The sequence below is a fragment of the Dipteris shenzhenensis genome, chromosome 24, assembly GCF_047967505.1.
Source record: "Dipteris shenzhenensis isolate YYH24624 ecotype China chromosome 24, Dip_SZ_1.0, whole genome shotgun sequence".
Lineage (NCBI taxonomy): Eukaryota > Viridiplantae > Streptophyta > Polypodiopsida > Gleicheniales > Dipteridaceae > Dipteris > Dipteris shenzhenensis.
Genome location: NC_141619.1, coordinates 4114002 through 4139312, shown reverse-complemented (window position 1 = coordinate 4139312; position 25311 = coordinate 4114002). Strand labels below are relative to the sequence as shown.

General features: G+C 43.1%; 1 protein-coding gene across 5 annotated transcripts in view; it reads left to right on the top strand.

Annotated features, from left to right (window-relative positions):
- The window catches only part of LOC147886101 (SPX domain-containing membrane protein At4g11810-like), a 134360-nt gene that overhangs the window by 23133 nt on the left and 85916 nt on the right, over positions 1–25311 (top strand). For 4 of the 5 annotated variants that reach the window (XM_087395525.1, XM_087395522.1, XM_087395524.1 and 1 more), the window contains exons 2-3: positions 22176–22322; positions 22556–22679. In XM_087395525.1, coding sequence (XP_087251651.1) covers positions 22270–22322; positions 22556–22679 — 177 coding nt within the window. In that variant the 5' untranslated portion in view covers positions 22176–22269. Of the gene's footprint in view, positions 1–22175; positions 22323–22555; positions 22680–25311 lie in introns of those variants that run through there. The other variant, XM_087395526.1, reaches the window with a different exon arrangement.

The following is a 25311-nucleotide window of genomic DNA, read 5'->3' as shown; positions in this document are numbered from 1 at the left end:
TTGATGGGCAAAATATAGCTCAAAATGGCGAATCCAATCGAGGATTTTATCTGCCTCTCTTGCTCCATCATACTTTGGGAATTCTATTCTCTCTCGAGGTTGAAATTTGGCTCTCTTCGAGGGGGTACCTAGGTCTTTATCCCCAAAATTCAGCACTCTCTTAGTCCCAAATTTTGTCATAATGGACTGTTCAATCATATGGCTAAGCTGAGAAACCAGCTTATCAACGGGAGACTCCTCTCTCCCTCTTGCACTTGGATTATAATTTATATGTATGGGATTTTGAGTTAAAGGCGTAAACTCAGCGCCTTGCTCTTCGATGGACTCATTTCTCCCTTCATTTCTGAAGGAAATCTCCCTATCAAGAGATTCTTGAAGGAGAGATGAAAGTAATTCTATACGTGGGTTATCATACTCAATATGTGTCTGACTCTCATCTACATTATCCTCTTCAGGAGGAGGTGATTGTATTCTCTCCCTATCTCCTTGTGGTAGTGGAGGAAAAAGAACAAGTTCATTATTAAATATCTCTTCTCCTTCCATTCTTTCCTTTTAGTAATACAAGAGAGAAAATAACTTGCTGTAATTTCAAGAAAGGGGTTTATTTTACAGCACAAGTCAAGTGTTGTAGAGTTGGTGGTACTTATCCGACTCCCGCTTCATTTGTGTCGAGAAAACACTTGAAATGACCTCTTCTTCCTTCTCTTTTAAGCATTTCTTCTTGTATTTCTGCTGTAAGCTGGTGCGCTCCGTTTGGGCTACTTATGTTGAGTGGATTGGAGCTCTAGATACTGTTATAGGGGGTACTTGAAGGGTGGATCACCCCCTTAAAATCTTGTTTCAATCGGACTTTCCGTTGGGGAGAACGGGGGGGTCTCTTTTCCTCACGGTTGAAGGGTTTTAAGGGTCTGTTTGCATTGGGGGAGGGGGGGGGGAGTCACCCCGTTAGCACATCCCGATCCCCGTCCAAAGACAAAAAAAGAAGAAGAAAAAAGCCCTCGCCTCAGAGGTTCTGTGATTCAAATATTGCATTCCAAGATTCCCTTGCTTTGAAGAAAAAACAAGAGAGAGCAACCTTGCGCCCAGCCTGGCGTCACAGTTTGCTGTTAGTTAGGATTTGCTGTCGGGTTTCAATCTTGCTGTGGTGTCGGGCTTGGTTAGATCGTGGGCTCGCCATGCGTCATCTTGTGATCGTGGCGCCTCTTCCGTCCGCTAGCCTTCCTTGCGCACATCACAGATTAGTGATTTCTCTTGTCATGACAGTACTCTGTACAGTCAGAGGTTGCTATATCCCTACATGATGAACATGTGCAACCATGACACTAGATATTCAGGTATTCTAAGACATGTCCAAGATACTTCAGCCCATACCATGGAGAGGGGTTTGTAGGTCATTCTATGGGCTATTGATAGGTGCCACTCATTTCTTGGTATGTGCCTTGTAGGCCTAGTTACAAGCAGTTAGGTTAGTTGGTACAGTTAGTACATGTATCACTTAGGACAATTAGGACACTTAGTCCAGTTAGGACACTTAGCCCTAGGGTTTTGTTATATTGGCTCTATCTTGAGTCTCCACTCAGTTTTGTAGCAATTCATTACAGCATCTCGTTTTTTGTCTTCTCTCCTTCATTTTGAGCTTCCATTCTTGCCATAGCCTATAGAAAAGGGGTAGGGGATAGATTAGAGAAAGGGGGATTGAGGAGAGGAATGGTGAAACCTTGCTCAGATAATTACCGCAAATATTCTCTCTTATGCTCTCTCTCACTCCCTCTCTCTACAGATGCACTAGGGCCCAGGACAAAATGTCAGGCTGGATCTCCCCGAAGGTTTTTATTTCTTGAAGAAAGAAAGCTGTTACAAAAGTTCAGCGTAAAGCTGCTTGCTACAAAAATCCAACGTGAATCCATATTACAAGAGCTTCAAGCTCATTTCAAATTGGCAACATGCCAGTTGTCTAAAATCTAGACTAAGTCCTTTTTTGGGAAAAAAAAAAATCTAGACGAATTCCTATTACATGCCACTAAGGGCAACTCTAGAGTCTTTGAAGCACTTGGTCATGCGAACCGCTTCCTAGATGCTTATTAGGCTCCCGTAGCGCTTAGGAAAATAACTCTTCCTAGTACTCGCAACAATTAATTAAAGCGCACCACCATGGCATCCATTAATTGTTAGCGCTTTGCATGCAAATAACACACTGTGGACTAATTCTAGTCACGGTGGGCGTCCCCACTGAACACGTGCACACATAACAAATATAAAAATATATATTTATTCTCTGGTTGATTGAAGTCAACGCTCTTGATCATAATTAAGGGGCTTTGACCAAGGGTCGAGGCACCTTAATTATAGTCAAGTCTCTCCAACTGAAGTTGGCACAAGAATCACCTTCCCATAAATGACCTCAAAGGGGGCTTTCCCTGTAGAGCTGTGTACTGTATTATTGTAAGGAAACTCTACCAATGGTAGGTACTTTTCCCAGTCTGAACCTTGGTCACCCACATAGCATTTCAGCATATCCAATGCTGTAGAATTTACTACTTCACTTTGACCATCTGTCTGGGGATGGAAAGAAGAAGAAAAATTCAGATTTTTTCCCATATTATCAAATAAAGCTCTCCAGAATAGAGTGGTCATTCTGGATCTCGATCACTGAGCTGTAAATATTTCATCCTTGGTCCTCAGGATAGGTGGCAAAATCACCTTCCCATAAATGAGCTCAAAGGGGGCTTTCCCTGTAGAGCTGTGTACTGTATTATTGTAAGGAAACTCTACCAATGGTAGGTACTTTTCCCAGTTTGAACCTTGGTCACCCACATAGCATTTCAGCATATCCAATGTTGTAGAATTTACTACTTCACTTTGACCATCTGTCTGGGGATGGAAAGAAGAAGAAAAATTCAGATTTTTTCCCATATTATCAAATAAAGCTCTCGAGAATAGAGTGGTCATTCTGGATCTCAATCACTGACAATGGACTTAGGCATACCATGGTGCTTAAAGATCTGTGCCATGAAAAGCTTAGCCATATGATTTGCCTTTATGGTTTTGCGGACCGGAATGAAATGAGCTTGCTTGCTGAATCTGTCAATGATAGTCCGAATCCCATCATTCCCTGACTTTGATCTTGGCAAATCAAAAATAAAGTCCATTGCAATACTTTCCCACGGTGCATGAGGCACGGGAAGAGGCATTAGTAGGCCAGGTGCCTTTTGTCTATCATACTTAACTTTTGGACACGTAAGGCATTCAGTAACAAACTGATGTATATCTTTCCGCATCCCTGGCCAAAAGAAATACCTCTCTAGCGGTTGAGTTGTTGCTGTAATTCCTCTATGTCCAGCATAGGGAGGTGCATGGCATTCCTCCAAAATCTTTTTCCTCATCTCTTGAGTGATGCATAGGCAGTCATCTTTCATAAGATACCCATCTTTTAGGGAATAGTGACTGGTGGACTGCCCCTCTTGCATTTGCTGTAAAATGTCACCAAAATCTGCATCATTAGCATATTGTTCCCTCATATCTTCCTTTCATAAGATACCCATCTTTCAGGGAATAGTGACTGGTGGACTGCCCCTCTTGCATTTGCTGTAAAATGTCACCAAAATCTGCATCATTAGCATATTGTTCCCTCATATCTTCCAAGTCGTGATGATAAGCAATGTTACATTGTTGACCTGGGGTCTTCGGGACAAGGCATCTGCCACTCTGTTCCGACCTCCTAGAGTATGGACAATATGAAAATGGTACATTGACAGCATGTTTGCCCATTTCATATGCTTCTCAGAAAGCTTTGTCGGAGTCAAAAAGTATCTCAGACTTTGGTGATCTGTTTCAACTGTAAAATCTGCACCCAAAAGATAATGCTTCCATGTATGAATGGTATGGATTACAACCAATAACTCTTTCTCATAGATTCCTAGATATCTCTCTGCATCTCGGAGTCTCCTGCTCTCATAGACCACTACATGACCATTCGGATGCAATGCAGCCCCAACACATTCCCCACAAGCATCACAATCCACATCAAATGGCTGATACAAATCTGGAACTATTAAGATTGGCTTTGTGGTCAACCTCTCTTTGAGTGTGATGAATGCTGTCTTTTGAGGAATTCCCCATCTGAAAGTTGCATTTTTCTTGCATACCCAAGACTACATCATGATATTTCAGTGGAGAAATGAAGAAGTCTTCCTGATCCACATAACTCTGTACATGAAGACGGAGCTTCCCTATCAAGGGAGTGACTGGCACAGGGTTCCCACAGAACATCTAATTGGCATCCAAAGCCTTGCCCAACTCCTCCATCTTTATTCCCAGCCTCAAGGCTAGGTCCTCTGATATGAAGTTATCAGTAGCCCCTGGGTCAAATAAAATCAGCGCTTGCTGGTCTCTTACTTTGCCCCATGATAGCATTAATTCTCGTTTTTCTGGGTTTGAAACATGACCCAGTATGTCAGGAATTCCTCTTGCCATTGGCTTTTGCGGTTTTTGTGGCTTCTCTGCCTCTTTTCCCTTCAAAGTTGAAGGCTTTTCTGGGCACTGGGCAGCCACATGCCCCTCTTTGCCGCACTTGAAGCATTTATCCTCTTTCTTGAAAGTTTCAATCTGTTCAGGGATAAACTGTGTTCTTCCCTTATAGGGCCTTTGCACCTGGTTTCCCCTCGGCCTTTGAGGCTGAAATCCCCTCTTCTGAGTCTTAGGAAACTCTTTTGTTTCAAACTTGGGGGTCGCTGGCTTTTTATCCCTCGGTAACCCTGCTTGTAGTGAAGGCACACCAATAGGATCCTGCATGTACATGAGACTAGCCACATTGGCTAAATGCATGAGATCTTATATTTCTTTAATATCTTTGGTGTTCACTTGGGCCTGTATCTTTGGAGTGAGTCCTGCCCTGTACTTCCTGAGTTGAGTCTTGTCAGAAATATTCTTGCAAGGCGAAACCTGCAAGTATGCGTCCCAAAATTTCTGGTTGTAAGACTCAACTGTATCGTGTGCTTCCATATGAATACTCTCCCAACCCAGAAGGACATGATCCCGAAACTGTTTGGGAATAAACTGTTTATAGAAAGCTTTCTTGAAGTCCTTCCATTTCCTAGGGGCTATATAGTTAACCATACGAAGTTTTGAGGGCTCATTGAACTTTTCTAGGCTAAAGGCAGCATCAAACTACCTTATGAACTGCATAGCCTTTTCAGCTTGGCCATACTGGCCATTGTAAGTGGCAAATCTTACTGACTTCCCACCGTCCTTGAATTCTTCAGTCTCTGCCTTCCTACTGGACTTCTTCTTCTTCTTCTTCTTCTTCTTTTTCTTCTTTACTCTGAAGATCCCGAGGAAGGAGGTGATGTCGAGGATGAAGAGGTAGAGCTAGAAGATGAAGACGGACTAGATGAACTGCGATGATGCTTCGCCTTCTTCTTCTTGGGAAGAGGACCTGCACTTTTCCTCTTTTTGCTCACCACCACTTCTTCCTGATCTGCTTCAGAGGGAGGCTTCTCTGGCTTTCCCTCAAAAAGAGGTTGTACCATCCTGTGAAACAAGGGATCGCTTGTTGCCTCTCCCAATTGAGTAATCAACTCTCTGTAGGCATTCTCTTTGTTTATCTGTAAAGCTTCAGTCTGCTGTACCTGGTTAGACTCTGCCATTCCCTCATGGGCATGCTGCTGTGAAGCCATCTTTGCAATTTGTCTGAGATCTGCAACTCTCTCACACACACTGTGTAAGCAACTGATGCACTCAGCCTTTGCTTTTCAGAAAGAAAGTACTTCAACAAGAGGTGTCTTGCATTCACAACTTGTGCCAATAATGGGCTGTCAACTCAAAGCATAAACCCACAAAGTTGCCCCTTTTCTAGCTGCTGCAGAAAGCACTCAGAATGCATCTGATTCATCTTTCCAGCGCACAAAGGCATACATTTTCTCTTTTCTGGAAATCTCTGATTTCTCTGCTTTTCTGACAGTAAAAGTTTGACAGATAAGTGAAAATTGATGGCTAGAACTGTCTCTGCAACTATCTTTTTTTTTTTTTTTTTGGGACAGTAACTAGATGAATTAACCGGCTGGTTATTCTAACCAGATTGACTGGTTCTGGTCTGGTTAGTCTGCAACAGGACTCACTGGACTGGTCAGAGTCTGGTTACAGTGACCAAACTAGTTTGGTTGGGTCAAGTTAGCTAGACCTCTGACCACGGTTAAGTAACCAGAGTTAATTTTAACCACTGGTTTGCCACATCAGCCTGCCACGTGTCTTGCCATGTCATCTGCTGAGCAGTGCCACGTCATCATATGCACATGCATGCCACCTAGCTGCCACATCAGCTTGCACGTGTGGACGCCACGTCACCTGTGTGCCACATGTCTATTGATTGCCTCTGCCACGTGTGCGCCACATAAGCTGAGATGACATCAGCTCTCCGCGTGAGCATCAACGCAGAGCCCTTGCAAACTTTCAGCACCATAATGCCGCGCGTGAAGAACAGGCGTCGCCGTGACGAATCCCGTCAGCGCTCAACGTAACCGGCCCATCTATTCTCCATCAGTTCACGCCTGGACGAGTTCCAGTTGCAGGAGTATTCGCTCACGACGCGCTGTGCAGCAGAAGCTTTATGGAGCCTGCGTTGTTCCGTCGATATCATTAATCAAAGATTACACTCGGAGCCCGTGCGCTCCCTCAAAGCCTGTGCCTACGTGAACCTTCTCCATAGCTTCATCTATACACCCCCATCAGGCCAGCTATTACCCACGCATATCCACACAAGAATCAGGAGCGCTTCCACAACTGCCTTTGTCAACGTCTCGTCAAGACTCAGGGCCCCGGTTAGCTCTTGCGTAATACAATCCCACGTGCACGGGTAGTTCATAGGCAGAATAACGCCCTGTCCGTTGCGCATAGCAAACTCCCTCCTTCCTTGCACATCCTTGCCTAAGCTACTGCTTGGATTGTCAAAGGCTTGAGAAAGCCTTTAATCCTGCTCTGATACCAATGAAACCTTGCTCATATAATTACTGCAAATATTCTCTCTTATGCTCTCTCTCACTCCCTCCCTCTACAGATGCACTAGGACCCATGACAAAACATCGCCCCCCGAAGGTTTTTATTTCTTGAAGAGAGAAAGCTGTTACAAAAGTTCAAGCGTAAAGCGGCTTGCTACAAAAATCCAACGTGAATCCATATTACAAGAGCTTCAAGCTCATTTCAAATTGGCAACATGCCACTTGTCTAAAATCTAGACTAAGTCCTATTACATGCCACTAAGGGCAACTTTGGAGTCTTCGAAGCACTTGGTCATGCGAACCGCTTCCTAGATGCTTGTTAGGCTCCCGTAGCGCTTAGGAAAATAACTCTTCCTAGTACCTGCAACAATTAATTAAAGCGCACCACCATGGCACCCATTAATTGTTAGCGCTTTGCATGCAAATAACACACTGTGGACTAATTCTAGTCACGGTGGGCATCTCCACTGAACACATGTGCACACATAACAAATATATTCTCTAGTCGACTGAAGTCAACGCTCTTGATCATAATTAAGGGGCTTTGACCAAGGGTCGAGGCACCTTAATTATAGTCAAGTCTCTCCAACCGAAGTTGGCACATCTTGGTTAACCGTAGTTAATCCTCTTGGCGCATGCCAAGTCTCATTGACCGAAGTCAACACTCTCTGACGGTAGTCAGCTCTGTGGTTCTCTGGTTATCTTGTGGGCCCTCTTTTAAAGAGGCGCCTCCTTGTCCTTGCTTGAGAGCCTTGTTGGACCTGCTTTTTGTGCTTTTGGTCCTTTTTGCACTTTCTTGGGTCCTACATATTGCACAAACAAATTCCAACACTTTAACCCATTAGAGGTTAGTGAAATGCATGCATTCCTAGTTCTTGAACTATTTCTAGTCCCTTGTGGGCGTCCCTAGAGTTCTCTTTTTACCAATGCAAGGCAAAAGTAAAAACAATAAAACTTATTCTTGGTTAACCAACTTCACCATTCTTTGAACGAAGTCAATTCTAATAAAGTTTTTTTCTTTATTTTCTTAGGAGAAGTCCCAAATGGTGACACCGGAGGAGAATCCTTCTTCATTTGCTACTCTAGTTCGCGTCTGAGGGTCACTGTGCACTGCTAGGAGCCTGGATTGGGGATAGGTGCAAGGGTAGAGCGCGTACGGTCTTTCTAACCCTCATTTTGGTTTCCAATTAATATTTTTGAAGCTTGTTGTCGCTCTTTTGTTGTTGGAAACTCCCTCTTGGCCAATCAGGCTAAGACAGACACTCAGTGCAGAGGGTGTGCCTAGATTTGTGCCAAAGGAGTAGTGTGTGGATTTTCTACCTGTTTTGAGTGACGTGTGCAGTTTGACATCTGTGTTGATGCAATGCCACCCTGAGAGGCTGGACATTGGCTTGTGGGACCTGGACAGCTTTGCAGTGGACACAAATAATGGAAAATACCTTAGTCTAAACAGAGAGGAGTGGTAAGCCTTTTAAGGCTTCTTTTGTTGCAGGCCAGCGACAAAAAATGAGCTAGCCTAAGTTCAAGAGGCTAACTTTTGAGGAAAAGGGAGACTTGATGAGGCAAAATAAATGTTTTACTATAGGGAGGAAGGCCATGAATCTTGGGAATGCCCATGCCCAAATAAGAAAAGGAAACAAACCACTGAAGAAAAGGAGAAGAAGAGCGAACAGAAGGGTAAGAAGTCAAAACCGAGTGCAGGATTTATGCGTGATGTGATTGGTGAGGGGTAGAATGATGATAATTCAAAGTTATGTAGAGCTTGGGGCAACCAAACTTGTTTAATCTTCTTTGACCCCGAAGCTCGAGCCAATTTTCTCTCGCCAGAATAGCAGGTAAGTTGGGAATCTGTCCTGAGGAGATGGGGTCGCTTTGTGAAGCTGATATGGCCAACCCTGAGTTCAGCTCTCCTGTCACTTCGATCATTGGAAAGTTGAGGCTACCCATTCAGAGCTATGTGGACAAAGAGGAGTTCTATATTATGCCCTTGTCTAGATGTGATGTTTTGCTGTATACCCCATTGTACAAGGTGCAGGCTGTTCTGGATACCTTCAATAAGAAGTTGACCCTGACTCACAAGGAAAAGACTCATGTTTTGGATGTAAAACTCAAGGGTGAATTTGTCCCCATTGTATCGGCTTCTACCATTTCTTGTGTAATAAAAAAGAATATTTTTGCTTACTTGATTTTTGCAAAAGAAACTCAGCTAGAAGCTGCTAGGTCTCAACTTTCTGGCGTGGAAAAGCACAAGGACAGATTTTCTTTTTGAGTTTAAAGATCGTTTTCTGAGTCTTTGCTAGGTGAATTGCCATGGAAAGACCTAAGGATCATGCCATTGACATAATCCCAAGCAGAAGCCCACCAATAAGCCGCCATATAGGGCAAGTGCAGCTCAGCAAGAAGAAATTATGAGCTAGGTCAACGACTTGCTTCAAAAAGGGCTTATAAGGCCAAACTTTTCCCCCTTTTCTTGTCGGTTTTATTGGTATAGAAAAAGGATGGACCTTGGAGGATGTGCATTGACTACCGTGCACTCAACAAGATCGCCATCAAGAATAGGTTCCCAATTTCTCGTATTGATGATATTTTGGACAGGTTGGAGGGATCTCCTATGTTCAGTCGCATTGACTTGAAGAGCGAATACCATCAGATTCACATCCGACCTGAAGATGTGCACAAAACCACTTTTTGAACCAACTTTGGTTTGTATGAGTATCTTGTTATGCCATTTGGTTTGACTAATGCTCCAGCCACTATGGTTTTCAACCTTATGAGTGACTATCATGATATTGAAACTGCACTATGTTGTGTTTTTAGAGAATGAGTTTGGGAATGTTCCTGGATTCATCTAGGTATATGCTTCTGTCGTATTAGCGGACATGCAAATTTCACCTTGTGATGTTTTTGTCCATGTTGCGGCCTGTTGGTATTGTGTTTCTTTCTATCTTAAATGGTGCGTTGCTCTATGTGCTAGATTTAGATACTCGTTTGGGAGAGACTAAATAGACTTCACAAGCAGTTGTAGCTTGAATGAAGAGGTTTTGGATTACTTTTTAATTAGCCTTCTCCTTTAGTGCTAGCCTTCGTCATGGCTGAGTCTGCCCTTTACCTCCGGAGTGCCGATAGAAACTCAGTATGAAGACTTTGTATAAATGGATGCTCAAGTATGTGTGGGTGTGTGGATTTGTATGTGTGAGAGCATATTTTTATACTGTGGTCTACACCCACTGTTGGTCGTTGATGACGTCGCCAGTAAAAGAAGTGCTCAACAGCCTTCACCGTGGCATCAATACCTCTATGCCCTACCTACGATGGAGCATGACTTTCTGTAAGTACCTTCGGCCTCAACTGCTTTGTGACACACAAGTGCCCGTGCATCAAAAGGAAGCCAGCCTTAAGAGTATAATGATCATGCCTTTGCCCATCCATAAGCTGATCAAATATCCTTGCAAAGTCATCATCTTCAGCATAGCGCTCCTTCATAGCATCCAATTCGCTATGATAAGCAATAGTCACTGTTGAAACTTGAGGTTTCCTAGAAACCGCATCAAGCACGGGTCTCTTGGATAAGGCATCAGCCACAACATTCTTCTTGCCTCCAACATGAACAATCTTAAAATGGCACATAGACAAGAAGTTTGCCCACCTCATATGCTTCTCAGATAGTTTCCTCTGAGTAAGAAAGTAGCGCAAGGAAGAATGATATGTTTCTCATAAAAATCAGCACCCTTCCACGTGGACAAAGCATGAAGTACAGCAAGCATTTCTTTCTCATAAATCTGCAAATTCTGCTTAGTTGGCTGTAATACCCTGCACTACCTGACCGTCGTGCATCAAAATACCTCCTATTCTAATGCCATAAGCATCGCACTCAACAGTAAAGGGTTTTTTGAGATCTGGTATGATTAGCACGGGATTGGAGCATAACTTTTCCTTCAGCTCTTCAAAAGCTGAGTTCTCCTTCTTAGTCCTTCTTAGCCCCTTTCTTCTATAGAGCATGCAGTGGTGAAGCAATCTCAGCAAAGTACCTGATAAACCGTCTATAGTAGGAGCATAAACCCAAAAAGCTCCGCACTTCATGAACATTCTTGAGTATTGGCCACGATTGGAATGCTTCCACCTTGGCCGGATCCATCTTGACTCCATCCTTCGACACTATGTGCCCCAGCAAATGAATGTATGTCATGAAGAACTCACTCTTCTTTGCATTAATAACCAGCTCATGTTTTCTCAGCTCTTCAAACACGATAGCCAGATGTTTCATGTGCTCCTCCTCATTCTTTGAGAACATGATAATGTCATCAAAGAACATACCAACAAAAGCCCGTGCTCTCGAAAAATCCTATCCATCATCCGATTGAACGTGGCCGGAGCATTTATACCTAGATGAATCCAGGAACATTCCCAAACTCATCCTTTAGAAACACAACATAGTGCAATTTCAATCTCTTGATAGTCACTCATAAGGTTGAAAACCATAAACTCCATCACGCATAGCAGGGACTAGCTACTATGACATCCCCATTGACGTCATCAGCGTCCAACAGTGGGTGTAGACTATAGTATAAAAATATGCTCTCACATACAAATCCACACACCCACACATACTTGAGCATCCATTTATACAAAGTCTTCGTACTGAGTTTCTATCGGCACTCTGGAGGTGAAGGGCAAACTCAGCCATGATGAAGGCTAGTACTAAAGGAGAAGGCTAATCAAGAAGTACTCCAAAACCTCTTCATTCAAGCTACAACTGCTTGTGAAGTCTAAACGATTTCATTTTAGTCTCTCCCAAACGAGCATCTAAATCTAGCTGATAGGGCAACGCACCATTTAAGATAGAAAGAATTAATGCAATACCAGTAGGCCGCAACATGGACGAAAACTTCACCAGGTGAAATTTGCATGTCCGCTAATACGGCAGAAGCATATACCTAGATGAATCTGGGAACATTCCCAAACTCATCCTCTAAAAACACAACATAGCGCAATTTCAATCTCATGATAGTCACTCATAAGGTTGAAAACTATAACTCCATCACACATAGCAAGGACTAGCTACTATGACATCTCCACTCAGCTTTGAGACAGGATGTTGAGACATTTGTCAGGACATGCAACACTGGTCAGAAGGTTAAGTTTGACAGGCAGAAGGCGCTTGGGTTGCTGTATCCCTTGCCTTTTCCGAATAGACCGTGGCAGAGCATAGCCATGGACTTTATTTTTTATCGTCCTCGTACATCAAGTGGTCATGATGGGATTTGGACCATAATTTGCAGGTTAAGCAAATAGGTCATTTCATTCCGGTGAGGAAGAAGATTGCAGCGGATCGGATGGCAAAGTTGTTTCTATACAACATCTTCAAGTATCATTGTATGCCGCAGTCTATCGTTAGTGACAGGGATCCGCGGATGACGAGTCTTTCTGGAGGGGACTTTTAAAAAATATGGGTACCACTCTTATGTTCTTGTCCTCTTTTCATCCACAGACAAATGGATAGTCGGAGGAGGCTAACTCCACAGCTTTGGATCTTTTGAAGTGCTATGTTTTAGAGCACAAGGCAAAATGGGAGCAGTATTTACCACTCATAGAGTTTGCTTACAACAAGACAGTACATAATGCTACAGGTAAACCACCTTTCGAGATTATTGAAGGTGGAAGGAAAGCTCCACCCATTAGGAATTTGGATGAGGCTTATAGGAAAGTGAAGTTGGCTCTTCAGAGGACTCAAGAGAAGCAAAAGAGAACGGCTGATCGCCATAGACGCGAGCTGAAGGTGATTGGCTTCTTTTGCGCTTTCAGAAAGCTAGACTCAGGAACAAGAAGGGTAAGGAAAGGCTGTACACTAAGCTGAATATGCGCTATTATGGGCCTTTCCAAGTCCCGGAGAAGATAAATGATGTAGCTTATAGGCTGAAGCTACCGGATCACTGGAGGATACATAATGCCTTCCATGTGAGCTTGTTGAAACCGTTCTAGGGTGATGCGCCACCGGATATGCCTCTCGAGGAACAGCCTAAAGTTGAGGAACATGATGAGATTCTGGTACTAGAATAGATATTGGCACATAAGGAATGAAAGGTTAAGGTAGAGTTTCCCATCGCTACTTAGTTAAATTTCAGAATTCTCCAGCGTTGGATGCGAGGTGGATGGAAGAGGGTGCACTGGTAGAATCACCTAAGGTATTGCAGCTCTAGCTAGATGCATTTCAGTTAGAGCCAACTGCGGTTATGACTTATCAAGCTTAGCATAGCGTAGGTCTGCTGGAGCATTGGCTCAAGAGGGGGGTAGCGCTTCCACTCCCTTGGTTCAGACAACTCATCAGATACCATGAGGTAACTTGGTGAAACCGATTGTCTCACCCGAGGTATTGGTTGCTGACAGTATTTCTGTCGGGAGGCCTATGATTAGTGTACTAGTCACTGCAGGATTGGATGTATATGATTGGTTATGTGCACCTCTACCATATCATATATTTGCTGGTTTCTTTTCAGACACATATCACTATTGGTCTTTTAAGAGATATCTGATGGTCGTTACGGAAGCATCTATTGGTCTTTCCAGAGACATCTGTACTTTGGATTTGTAATGCTTGTTTTTGCATTATTGGATATATAGGTACTTGTAAGAAAATATGGGAAAAGGAAGAGTTTGCCACGTTTTGGAATTTTCTTATTTTTGTACTCGTAATTTTCAAAATTTCCCACTTGATGTCACTTGGACAGCAAATGAGGACATTTGTTGGGGTTCCAAGAGGGGGGTATGTCTAAGGGGGTGTGATTCTAATTATTAGAGTTTACGTGTGACAGTCCAAGCCCTAGAGTTGTGAAAAGGCTAACCAATGCATTAATTCCTAGGGCCAAGGGCAAGGCAAGGGGCAAGTGGGTTAGAGAGGGGTGAAAATCCCTTTCGCTAAAAATAGCTCCAGGAGCCACGTTTGGCTAGCTGGTTTGGAAAGCAAGAAGACAAGGCGAAATTTGCTTGGAGGATTGTTTCTGGACCAAAGAAATATAGGGAGAGGCGAGTCAGGGGCTGGGAGAGTGCTCCAAGGGTATCGCCTTGCTGATTTCCAACTACCAGGGCAGTGTGTGGGCTGTTGGCGGGTTGCCAGGACTGCCAGAAGCTCAAATTTTGTTTTGTGCCAAGACCCTCCAGATCAGTTCGTTTTTGCTGCGTACCTGCTGTTCGCGCGTTCCAGAGCCTCCAGGAATGATCCACACTTCTTCCAAGAGCTTTCCAGGCTATACACCATCAGTTTCGCATCTTTCCAAGGCTGTTTGAAGCTCCCAAGCAGCTCGACTTGCTGCTAGACAGGTGGATCTGTTGCATTGCACGTGCTAGAGGCCTTCCGAGGCTGTCAGATTTGCTGCTTATCAATTTCGCCACTTTTAGGTGTCTTCCAGGGTTCTCAAACGGGTTGTTTCAGAATTTGCATATGTTCTAAGCAGTTTGGAGCCTCGAGAAGTGGGCGAATTCTCTGTTGGAGGTTGCCGGGGTGCAATAAAGCTTCCAATTCGATTCGTCCACTAGGATTGGGCTGCCAGGGTACGGAGGGGTGTCAAGAAGCGATCGTTTTGCTGCGTTTCACCTCTCCAGGGTTGTTGCTGATGATTTTGTCTAGCAGGCTTGTGTTCTTGTTGGGTTTTGCCTAGGTGGCCTGGTTCAACAGGGTTTGGTTGAGCCAGAGGTTGCTAGATACTAGGTATTTTGGTTGTTGAATGCCCTACTCTTGCCAAAGATTGCCCATAGGTTTTTGCCAAGATGGCCATGGAATTTGCATTGGGGTTTGATGCCTTTGTCAGCTGCTGCTGTAAGGCTGCTTGAGTATTCAATTGATTGATCCCTTAGGTGTTGTGCAAAGTCGAGGCTTTAGTGTATTTTGATCTCAACTGAATATAATTAAAGAAATACCGCAAGGGGCGGCAATGATTTCGGTGCCGATCTAATGTTTGGTGTGGACTCAGGGTATTCTTGCTCTTGGATTGTGTGTTGGAAGTTTATTTGTTTGCTGTCTTGAATTTTTTAACTGGCTGCAATTAAGTGATTTGCTCATTTGGATTTACCGCCCTTTGGAGAACCCGAAGGCTGGTGACATGTGTAGTTGCCAAGCATCTGAAATCCTGTCAAGAAAGCCATGACGTACGTCAATGATAGGTGCGTATAAATAACAAAGAAAATGTCATAATACTGAATGGAATGAACCAGCTCATTACATTGCAAAGTATGCTGAAACCTCCTTCGTAAAAGACAGCAAAGACACTCTCATAAGCTCTCCCTCTCTCGACAGATACACTAGGGCCCAAGACAATCGTCGGGCTGGACCCCCCTGAAGGTTTTTATTCATCAGAGAGAATTGGAGTACATGAGTTCAGCGTGGAAGCTGCTGTTACACATTTTTCAAATGTGAATAAAATTACATGAGCTCTTAGGCTCTCTTTCTTGGCAACAAGCCACTTGTCAAATTCTACATTACTTTCCTAATTACATGCCACTAAGGGCAACTTTGGAATCTTCGAAGCACTTGGTCACGCGAACAGTCTCTTAGATGCTTGTTAGGCTCCATAGCGCTTGGGAAAAATAACCCTTCCTAGTATCTGTAACAATTAATTAAAGCGCACCACCATGGCACCCATTAATTGTTAGCGCTTTGCATGCAAATAATACACTGTGGACTAATTCTAGTCACGGTGGGCGTCCCCACTGAACACATGTGCACACATAACAAATATATAAATATATTTATTCTCTGGTTGACCGGAGTCAACGCTCGTGATCATAATTAAGGGGCTTTGACCAAGGGTCGAGGCGCCTTAATTATAGTCAAGTCTCTCCAACCGAAGTTGGCACATCTTGGTTAACCGCAGTTAACCTTCTTGGTATAAATCAAGACTTCTTGACCGAAATCGGGCTTACTTGACTGAAGTCAAGTATCTTTGACTGTAGTCAACTCTTTGACCAATAGAAGAACTCTTTTGACCATAATTAACCTAGATGGAAAACTCTTTAATTATGATCAAATAAATGGTCAACTGTACTTTGACTTAGGATATTTACATTGTGGCGACATCCCCTCGGCTTCTATTAAGTTGACCTCATGTGAAAAGCTTCCTTGTAAACATCCAAAAGCTGTGGATGATCGGGCAACATGTCTTCATCCATCCACTTGGCATCCAATGCCTAAATTCTAGAATTTTATAAGGTACCTGTAAAATTCATTGCCCTGAGGGCCTTTGCGTACAGTATGGTACACAATCTGCTCTGGCTGAAGGACCTCCTCTAGCTCATCCAGTTCTGGTGGATCCTCTGATATTGTCTCTGTAGGCTCTGGCCCTTGAAATTTCTTTAGAAGACTCACATGGAATGCATTGTGAATCCTCCAATGCTCTTCTGCACCCAAAAGATAATGCATTCACAGCATGAACTACAGCCAACAATTCTTTTTCATAGATTCCCAGATATCTCTTAGCATCATGCAATCTTCGGCTTTCGTATGCTACTACTTGTCCATTCTGATGTAATGCAGCCCCAACACACTCTCCACAGGCATCGCAATCAACATCAAAAGGTTGATAAAGATTTGGGACTACAAGAATAGGCTCTGTAGTTAACTTCTCCTTGAGTGTATTGAATGCTTTCTTCTGTGACATTCCCCATGTGAAGGCTGCATTTTTCTTAGTAAGGTCATGTAGTGAGCTGCGATATCAGCAAAATGCCTGATGAATCTCCTGTAGTAGGAGCAAAGTCCCAAAAAACTACGGACCTCATGCATAGTTTTCAGCTCAGGCCATTCTTGGATGGCTCGGATCTTTGCAGGGTCCATCTGTATCCCATTCTTGGATATTATGTGTCCCATATAATTGATCTCTTCCAAAAAGAATTGACGTTTCTTGCTATTGGCAAAAGGCTGATAATTTTGAATTCTTGAAACACCAAAGCGAGATGTTCCCTGTGCTCTTCTTCTGTCTTTGAAAAGACTAGGATATCATCAAAGAAAGTACCCGTGAAGTGCCTGTACTTTCGGAAGATGCGATCCATCATTCTATTGAATGTGGCCGGAGCATTTGTCAACCCAAAAGGCATCACTAAGTATTCATACAACCCAAATGTAGTGCGAAAAGCTGTCTTATGCACATCTTGTGGTTGTATTCTGACTTGATGATAATTACTCTTCAAGTCTATCCTGCTGAAAACTGTTGCTCCTCTGAGCTGGTCAAGCACATCATCTATGCGTGGTATTGGAAATCTATTTTTGATGGTCATCTTATTCAATGCACGGTAATCAATGTATATTAAAAAAGAACCATCTTAAGTACTGGTGAGCAAAAAGGAGATGAACTGGGCTGAATCAACCCTTTGGACAGCAAGTCCTACACCTGAGCCATAATCTCCTCTCTTTGAGTCGCACTGACTCTATGAGGTGGTCTATTTGGTGGCTCACTACGAGGCATTAACTCTATCTGATGATCCTCTCGTCTCTCTGGGGTTAACTCCCTTGGCAAAGCATCTGAAAAACAATCTTTAAAGTTCACAAGAAAGTGAAATTTATCTTTGTCTGCATCATTCATTTCAGCATGCATATCATTCTCTTTTTCTTTTACAAAAACCATGTACACGGAAATTGCAGACTTGATTGCTTTACCACATGTAACAACAGATACAATGGGGATAGTTTCCCCTTTATTCCTAGCAACTAAATGCTGGTTTTTCCCCCTATGGATAAAACTCAGCACCCTCTCAGGGTATTCTATCTTTACTTCCTTTCGATGGAACCACGGTGTACCAAGTATAACATCATGCTGCTTGAGAGGAGAAATTGATCTACATAACTCTGCACATGGACACGAAGCTTTCCAATCAAAGGAGTAACTTGCATTGGATTCCCCTGGAACATTTGACCAGCATCAAGAGCTCTACCTAGCTCTTCAGTTTGAATCCCTAATCTCAGGGCTAAATCTTCGGATATGAAATTGTCTGTAGATCTAGATCAAATAGGATTAATGCTTGCTGATCTCTTACCTTTCCCCATGATAGCAAAAGCTCTTTTTCCTTTGGGTCTGAGGTACTATCCAAAACATCTGGGATTGCTCCCACCATTGGTCTCGGTGGTACTTGTGGCTTTTTTTGCTCCTTAGAACCCGAAGGCTTCTCAGGGCACTGGGCAGCCATATGTCCCTCTTTCCCACATCTAAAGCATTTCCCATCTCTGAGGAATTCAGCTATCTGTTCAGGAGTGAATGGGGATTTGCCTTTATATGACTTTGAAAGCTGAGTACCCCTCGGCTTCTGAGGCTGAAACCCTTTCTTTTCAACCTTGGGATACTCTTTCTTTTCTGATTATGAAAAATTAGGTTTCTTTCTTTCAATACCTCCTGCATGCAAGGATAGCACTATGGCCGGATCTTGTATCTGCACGAGACTAGCTACTGAAGCTGAATGCATAATGTCTTGAAGTTCTTTGTCTTTAAAGCATTCACCACTGCCTGAATTTTTGAAGTGAGACCTGCTCTGTACTTTCTCATTTGGGTTCTTTTGGAGATCTTTTTGAAAGGTGCAACTTGGAAATAAGCATCCCAAAACTTTTGACTGTACACATCCACTGTATCTCTTGCATCCATATGCAAACTTTCCCAATCTTGAAGAACATGATCTCTAAACTGTTTAGGCATGAACTGTTGGTAGAGGCTTTCTTGAAGCCCTTCCACCTCTTTGGGGCTGACCCATCTGTGGTCTGTGCACTCCACCATGCACTAGTTGTCCCTGTCAAGTGCAAGCTGACCATTCTCAACTAGGAGGATTCTGAAAAATTTTCTGTACCGAATGCAGCATCAAACTGCCTAATGAACTGTAGTGCTTTGTCTGTATGACCATATTGTCCATTATAGGTCATAAACTTGACAGATTTACCTCCATCTTTGAATTCCTTGGTCTTGGAAGACTTGCTCTTCCTAGACTTCTTGTGTTTCCTTCTTTTCCTGGATGATTTATCTGATTAAGAAGAAGATACAGAAGTTGACCTCGAGGTAGACGGTGAAGGGCTTGGAGATCGATGATGATGCCTCGATCTCTTCCTGCTATGAGACCATCCCCTATGAGATCCCTCTCTCTCGGGTTGTACACAAGAGTGTGCCTCTGGCATTGGCACATCATAAGCTGCATTAGGCATAGTTTCTGCAAATGCTGAGCTCTTGGATCCCTTCTGAGATTTTCCATCTCGTGCATACGAATGCGTACCATCTACTAAAATTTTGGCTGATTTTGCTGCACACTTCTCTGTCTTGGATGTGCATCCCTATCTTGTGAATCCCACTGGATCGGTGATTGAGCCATTCTTCTACAACTTGTCTGAGATCTACAAGTTTCTCACACACACTATGTATGCAACTGATGCACGCAGCCTTTGCTTTTCAAAGAGAAAATTACCTCAACAAGAGGTGTCTTGCATTCACAACTTATGCCAGTGCTGGGCTGTCAACTCAAGGCATAAACTTAAAGCTGTGTGCCCCTTTTCTAGCTGCTGCAAATGACTTCAAAAAGCATCTGTTTTCCCCTCTTTTCATTGCTCAAAGGCATGCGTATTCTTTTTCTGCAAATCTCTGATTTTCTCTGATTTCTGCTTTTTCTGACAGTAAATACTCTCTCAGGTGGGTGAAAACTGCTAGCAGAATAGTCTCTGCAACTGTCTCCTTTTTTTTTTTTTCTTTTTTTTTTGACAGTAACTAGATGGGTAACCGGCTAGCTGGTTTTGGTTTGGTTAGTCTGCAACTAGATGGGTAACCAGGCTAGCTGGTTTTGGTTTGGTTAGTCTGCAACTAGACTAACTGGACTGGTCACAGTGACCAGACTAGTCTGGTTGGGTCAACTAATCGGACCTCTGACCATGGTTAACTAACCAGAGTTAACTTAACCACCACTGGTTTGCCACATCAGCCTGCCACGTGTCTTGCCCCATCATCTGTGAGCTGGCTGCCATGTCAGCAGTGTGCCACGTCATTCACCTGCCATGTCAGCATCTGCACATGCATGCCACCTGGCTCAGTGACTAGACTAGTTTGGTTGGGTCAACTAACTGGACCTCTGACCAAGGTTAATTAACCAGAGTTAACTTAACCACTGGTTTGCCACATCAGCCTGCCACATGTCTTGCCACATCATCTGTGAGCTGGCTGCCATGTCAGCAGTGTGCCACGTCATTCACCTGCCATGTCAGCATCTGCACATGCATGCCACCTGGCTGCCACGTTAGCACGCAGCCCTGTCTGCCACGTCTGCTTTGTACACGTGTCTGCCACGTTAGTTGGACCTACGTGGTTGTATGCCACGTCAAAAAAGCCATGTCACCCTAAAGCTAATCCTTGGGCTGAAGACGGGCGACGGATTTGCTTACGGCATCGCGCTTCTAGAGACCTCTGTCGCAGAACCTTCTGTAAGCGCTCAGCGTCGCCAGCCCGGCCTCCGTCAAACAACGAAATTGCGCCATGATCTTCGTCAGACGTGCGCTTGCGTGAAGATGTGTTTGCGTCGTTCTCTGGTGAAGGTGCATCAGGTCCATCTCAAGGAGCAAAGCTTCTGTCGACCAGCGTAGCTCTTTGTCACCAACAATCTTTGCATAGGTAGATGGTTCTCTTGGCCTTGTTTGGAATTACGTGGGCGTAATGCATGCCTATCGTCGTTGGCTCTCTGTGTCACGTTTGCATGGAGGCGTTTGTTCTTTTCCTCACAATTAACAGCAATGCTTTGTCTGCATCAGGCGAAAAGAGGCGTGCGAAGACCAAGGACGCTGGGCTTTTTGTCTCATGACCTCGCTTCAATCAGCTAGCTTCAAAATCCCTGTAGCCCTTACTACTGGCGCATCTTGCAGGCAGCCCAATTAAAACTTTGACAGGTGCAATGATCTTCTAATCACCCAGAGACTTCACGTTCACAAACGTTCTTGGATTGTCACAGTTTGAGGAAACTGTGGGACCATGCTCTGATACCAATGAAACCTCCTTCGTAAAAGACAGCAAAGACACTCTCATAAGTTCTCCCTCTCTCCCTCTCTCTACAGATACACTAGGGCCCAAGACAATCGTCGGGCTGGACCCCCCGAAGGTTTTTATTCATTAGAGAGAATTGGAGTACATGAGTTCATCGTGGAAGCTGCTGTTACACATTTTTCAAACGTGAATAAAATTACATGAGCTCTTAGGCTCTCTTTCTTGGCAACAAGCCACTTGTCAAATTCTACATTACTTTCCTAATTACATGCCACTCAGGGCAACTCTAGAGTCTTCGAAGTACTTGGTCACGCGAACAGCCTCCTAGATGCTTGTTAGGCTCCATAGCGCTTGGGAAAAATAACCCTTCCTAGTACCTGTAACAATTAATTAAAGCGCACCACCATGGCACCCATTAATTGTTAGCGCTTTGCATGCAAATAATATAATGTGGACTAATTCTAGTCACGGTGGGCGTCCCCACTGAACACATGTGCACACATAACAAATATATAAATATATTTATTTTCTGGTTAACTGGAGTCAACGCTCTTGATCATAATTAAGGGGGTTCGACTAAGGGTCGAGGCGCCTTAATTATAGTCAGGTATCTCCAACCGAAGTTGGCACAACTCTCCAACCGAAGTTGGCACATCTTGGTTAACCGCAGTTAACCTTCTTGGTATAAACCAAGCCTTCCTGACCGAAATCATGCTTACTTGACCGAAGTCAAGTATCTTTGACCGTAGTCAACTCTTTGACCAAGAGAAGAACTCTTTTGACCATAATTAACCTAGATGGAAAACTCTTTAATTATGATCAAATAAATGATCAACTATACTTTGATTTAGGATATTTACATTGTGGTGACATATGCTTTCCAGAAAATGAGCTGGATTTTCATTGCCAAAATGCTACTTTTATTGTTTTTCATACTTTTTAATAAGTTTTTATGCCATCGTGATGTGTTCTAAGCATTCTGATGCCCTTTAAAAAATCTCAAGGACCCCATATGTTTGTTTTAATTTTTTCATTCTGCCTTCTTGGTGTGTTTCTTTGCCTGGCAACTCTCCTAGAATAAGCTGATTTGGTTGTTCGTATGTTGTCTAGCATCGAAAGAAAAATTAGCTTCTCGGGCTGTCTTCTGCGAATAAGGTGGTTTTAATGCTATTTCATTTTCTGACAGTGTACTTGTTTTATTGTGAAGGTGGGAAAGACCAGTCTGAGCAAGTGGAAAAGAACATTGGACAATAGCAAGTGGAAAAGGCCATTGGACGATTGCAAATTCAACTTAAAAAAATATGGTGCATTTTGGGCACTACATACAGACACATCAGATACCTGGTTGGGAAACGTGAGTGCTGTAGTTTTGATTTTAAATAGTTCAAAACCTTTTTCAGTATAAATTTGTGCCCCTACATTGCACGGTTTATCTTGAAATGTGATGTATTGGGTTGACAATCTGTCATATGTCCCCTTCTTGTGTGATGAGTTACAAAATATATGAATGTCTCTTCATCTCAAAGTGAAGTAGAGCTTCCTTTCTTCAATGATATTTAATGTGCAAAGATCTACAAACTCTTGCAGGTACTATATTGGCTACAAGCAACTCAAAAAAAGAATAAATGAATCAGCCATTCGTGCAGCAGAAGCTTCTGAGGATGAGCGGCAAGATATTTTAACAAGATTTTCAAGAATGTTGGACTCTCAGGTGTCTTTTCCTGCCTAAAGTGCAATCAACTAGCTTTTGGCAATTTTGGAAAGAATCAACTTTAGTTTTAAAGTTTGTGGTTTGGACATTTTCTATTCTAAAATTCAAAATAAATCGTTTCAGGTACATTCTTTAACAGAGACTAAAATGAAATGGTACTAGTTTTTGATTGGTCTTATCTATAGTGCTAGCCTTTGTTACGGGTGAGTCAGCCCTTAACCTACGAAGTGCTGACAGAAACTCAATACGAAGACCTTTGTATAAATGGATGCTCAAGTATGTGTGGGTGGAGAGCATATGTTTAGACTATGGTCTACAACCATTCTCGGGCGCTGATGACTTGCTATGCGTGATGGAGTTTATGGTTTTCAACCTTGTGAGTGACTGCCATGAGATTCAAACTGCACTATGTTCGTGTTTTTAGAGGATGAGTTTGAGCATGATCCACACACACACACATTTTTTATAGTGAAATCTTTATATTTCTGTGTGGGAAACCTCAAAAGAGGTGAAAACTCACCAATAAGTACAAGGAAAAAGTTTTTACAAGTAAAACCTCAGAGCAAAAGTCATGAGGTAGCCAAGTAAAAAGTGACATATCAAGCTAGAGGAGGATCAAACACGGCATCCTCCAGCTTCAAATTGTTGCTCTGTAAAAACTGATGCAGTGATAAAACCACGCCATGCTAACAAGGAAGATGGAAACATATATGGGAACAGTTATGCATTAATTGTTTGAGACATTGGCACCATCAATAAAAACAAGCTGTTTTTTGCCCTTGTGATTCTTCTTGATATAGGCTGGTACCCGAAATTTTTGAATCAGAGGGTCAAAAACCTGTTGTAACATGGGATGAAAAGATTCCAGTAAAAAAGGTATTTCTGCATCCTGGGCAGAAGAAAACTCTGGCACAGGCATCAAAGGCAGAGGAGCTAGATCAACATCCGTATCTTCCGATGAAAAAGCTGCATCTAATAAAGCATGGTTTAGCATTTGAGCTTCATTCGAAGGATCAATCTGAGTAAGAGCAGGGGCAACATCCTGAGAGAGAGCATGCATATCATCCTGTAAAATGCCCTCTGCAAGGGGTACATCCATATCCTGAGTAGAAGGAAACTGATGATGCTCAACAAGGGTGCAATCCTGAGCTTCTTCAGCAAGAGGAAGATTTGCCTGTGATTTATCAACCTTCCTCCAGTAGTGCTTCGGAGCAGTAGAGGGCTTTACCAAAGAAGCCATAGCAGAAACCGAAGGAGAAGGGAGAGTAACCTTGACAGCTAAAGAAGGAGCAGGAGGAATGGATCTGGATGTAGAAGGGCAAGCACGTGCAAAATGACCAACCTGTCGGCACCGTTAACATGTAGTGGGAAAAGATGCAAAATGAAGCCTGACGCGCATCGGATGGGCAAATCCCAAATCAAGATCCAGAGTAGATGTCACGGGCTGCGTCATATCCCACAAAATACAAAGACGAACATCACGGGAGGCTTGCAAGAACTCCTGTCTTGGAACATAAAGGGGCTTCCCAAAAAAGCTGCAAGAGTTGGAAGATGCTGAAGAAGAGGCACAGGCGATGCTTTGAGAGTAATCCAAACCGGACAGTGAGTCACACACACACACACACACACACACATATATATATATTCTTTAACATAGGGTCAGTTAAAGTTTAGCAAGAAGTAGCTAAATGTTCTTGCATGAGTTATTTACAAGGTGGTACCATATGTTATGTACCATATGTACGGCACACGTTGCGGTGGAAATTTTTAAAAGGTACATGAAGTACATCCTCTTTGTAACTTGTTAATTTCCCCTCTAGAGAAGTAGGGAGGGGGAGAGAGAGGGAGGCATACAGAGGGAGAGGGGGAGGAACAATATACTAGTAAGTATAGTCCATGGAATGAAATGATTAATCACTATCAATATTCTACCCTGGTTGATCATTGGTGTACATACATCATACATGGAACTAAATAGTACGCAAAGAGATTTTACTTGAAACTGAAAGCTCAAAGTTGAAACCAATTATAAATTGAGATCGTAGAACATCCTAGAGCAACATGTTGGGATGTAGAGTCTATACTCTACAGTCTACGAGGCTGTGTGGACCATGGAAGTTTGAAGAGGAAAATGTGTAGAGGGGGCAAGGGCAACATGGTACCAGCCTTGAGATGGGATGAGAAGGGAGGAGTGGCAAGTGCACATAAATAAGTGCCAAATCGATTGAAAGTGGTGAAGGGATTTCTAAATTCGTTTTATAATTACAGCTATACGTTTAAGTTAGGGGGACATTTGTACCTCACTGAAAGAGAAGTAGCTCTTTTTCTAATTAGTTCTAACTAAATTTGGACCAACAGATAGCCTTAAACTTGACCACTCCAAATAGTAGAGTAGAAATAACCAGATTTAGCCGAGAATCTTACCCTATCATGAGGTTGTGAGAAAATGGAAGCAAGAGCAAGAGTGTGCAAAGAGAGAGTGAGCTGAATGTAGTTCACTGCCCTAAGTGTACTGAATTGAAGTGAAGTACAAAGAAATAGATGAGGGTTTTGTCCAAGTGACAAAACCCTATCACAAGGTAGTGATCAATTACCAAAAGGAGATAAGTTTAGGGCACTGCGAAATGCCTCA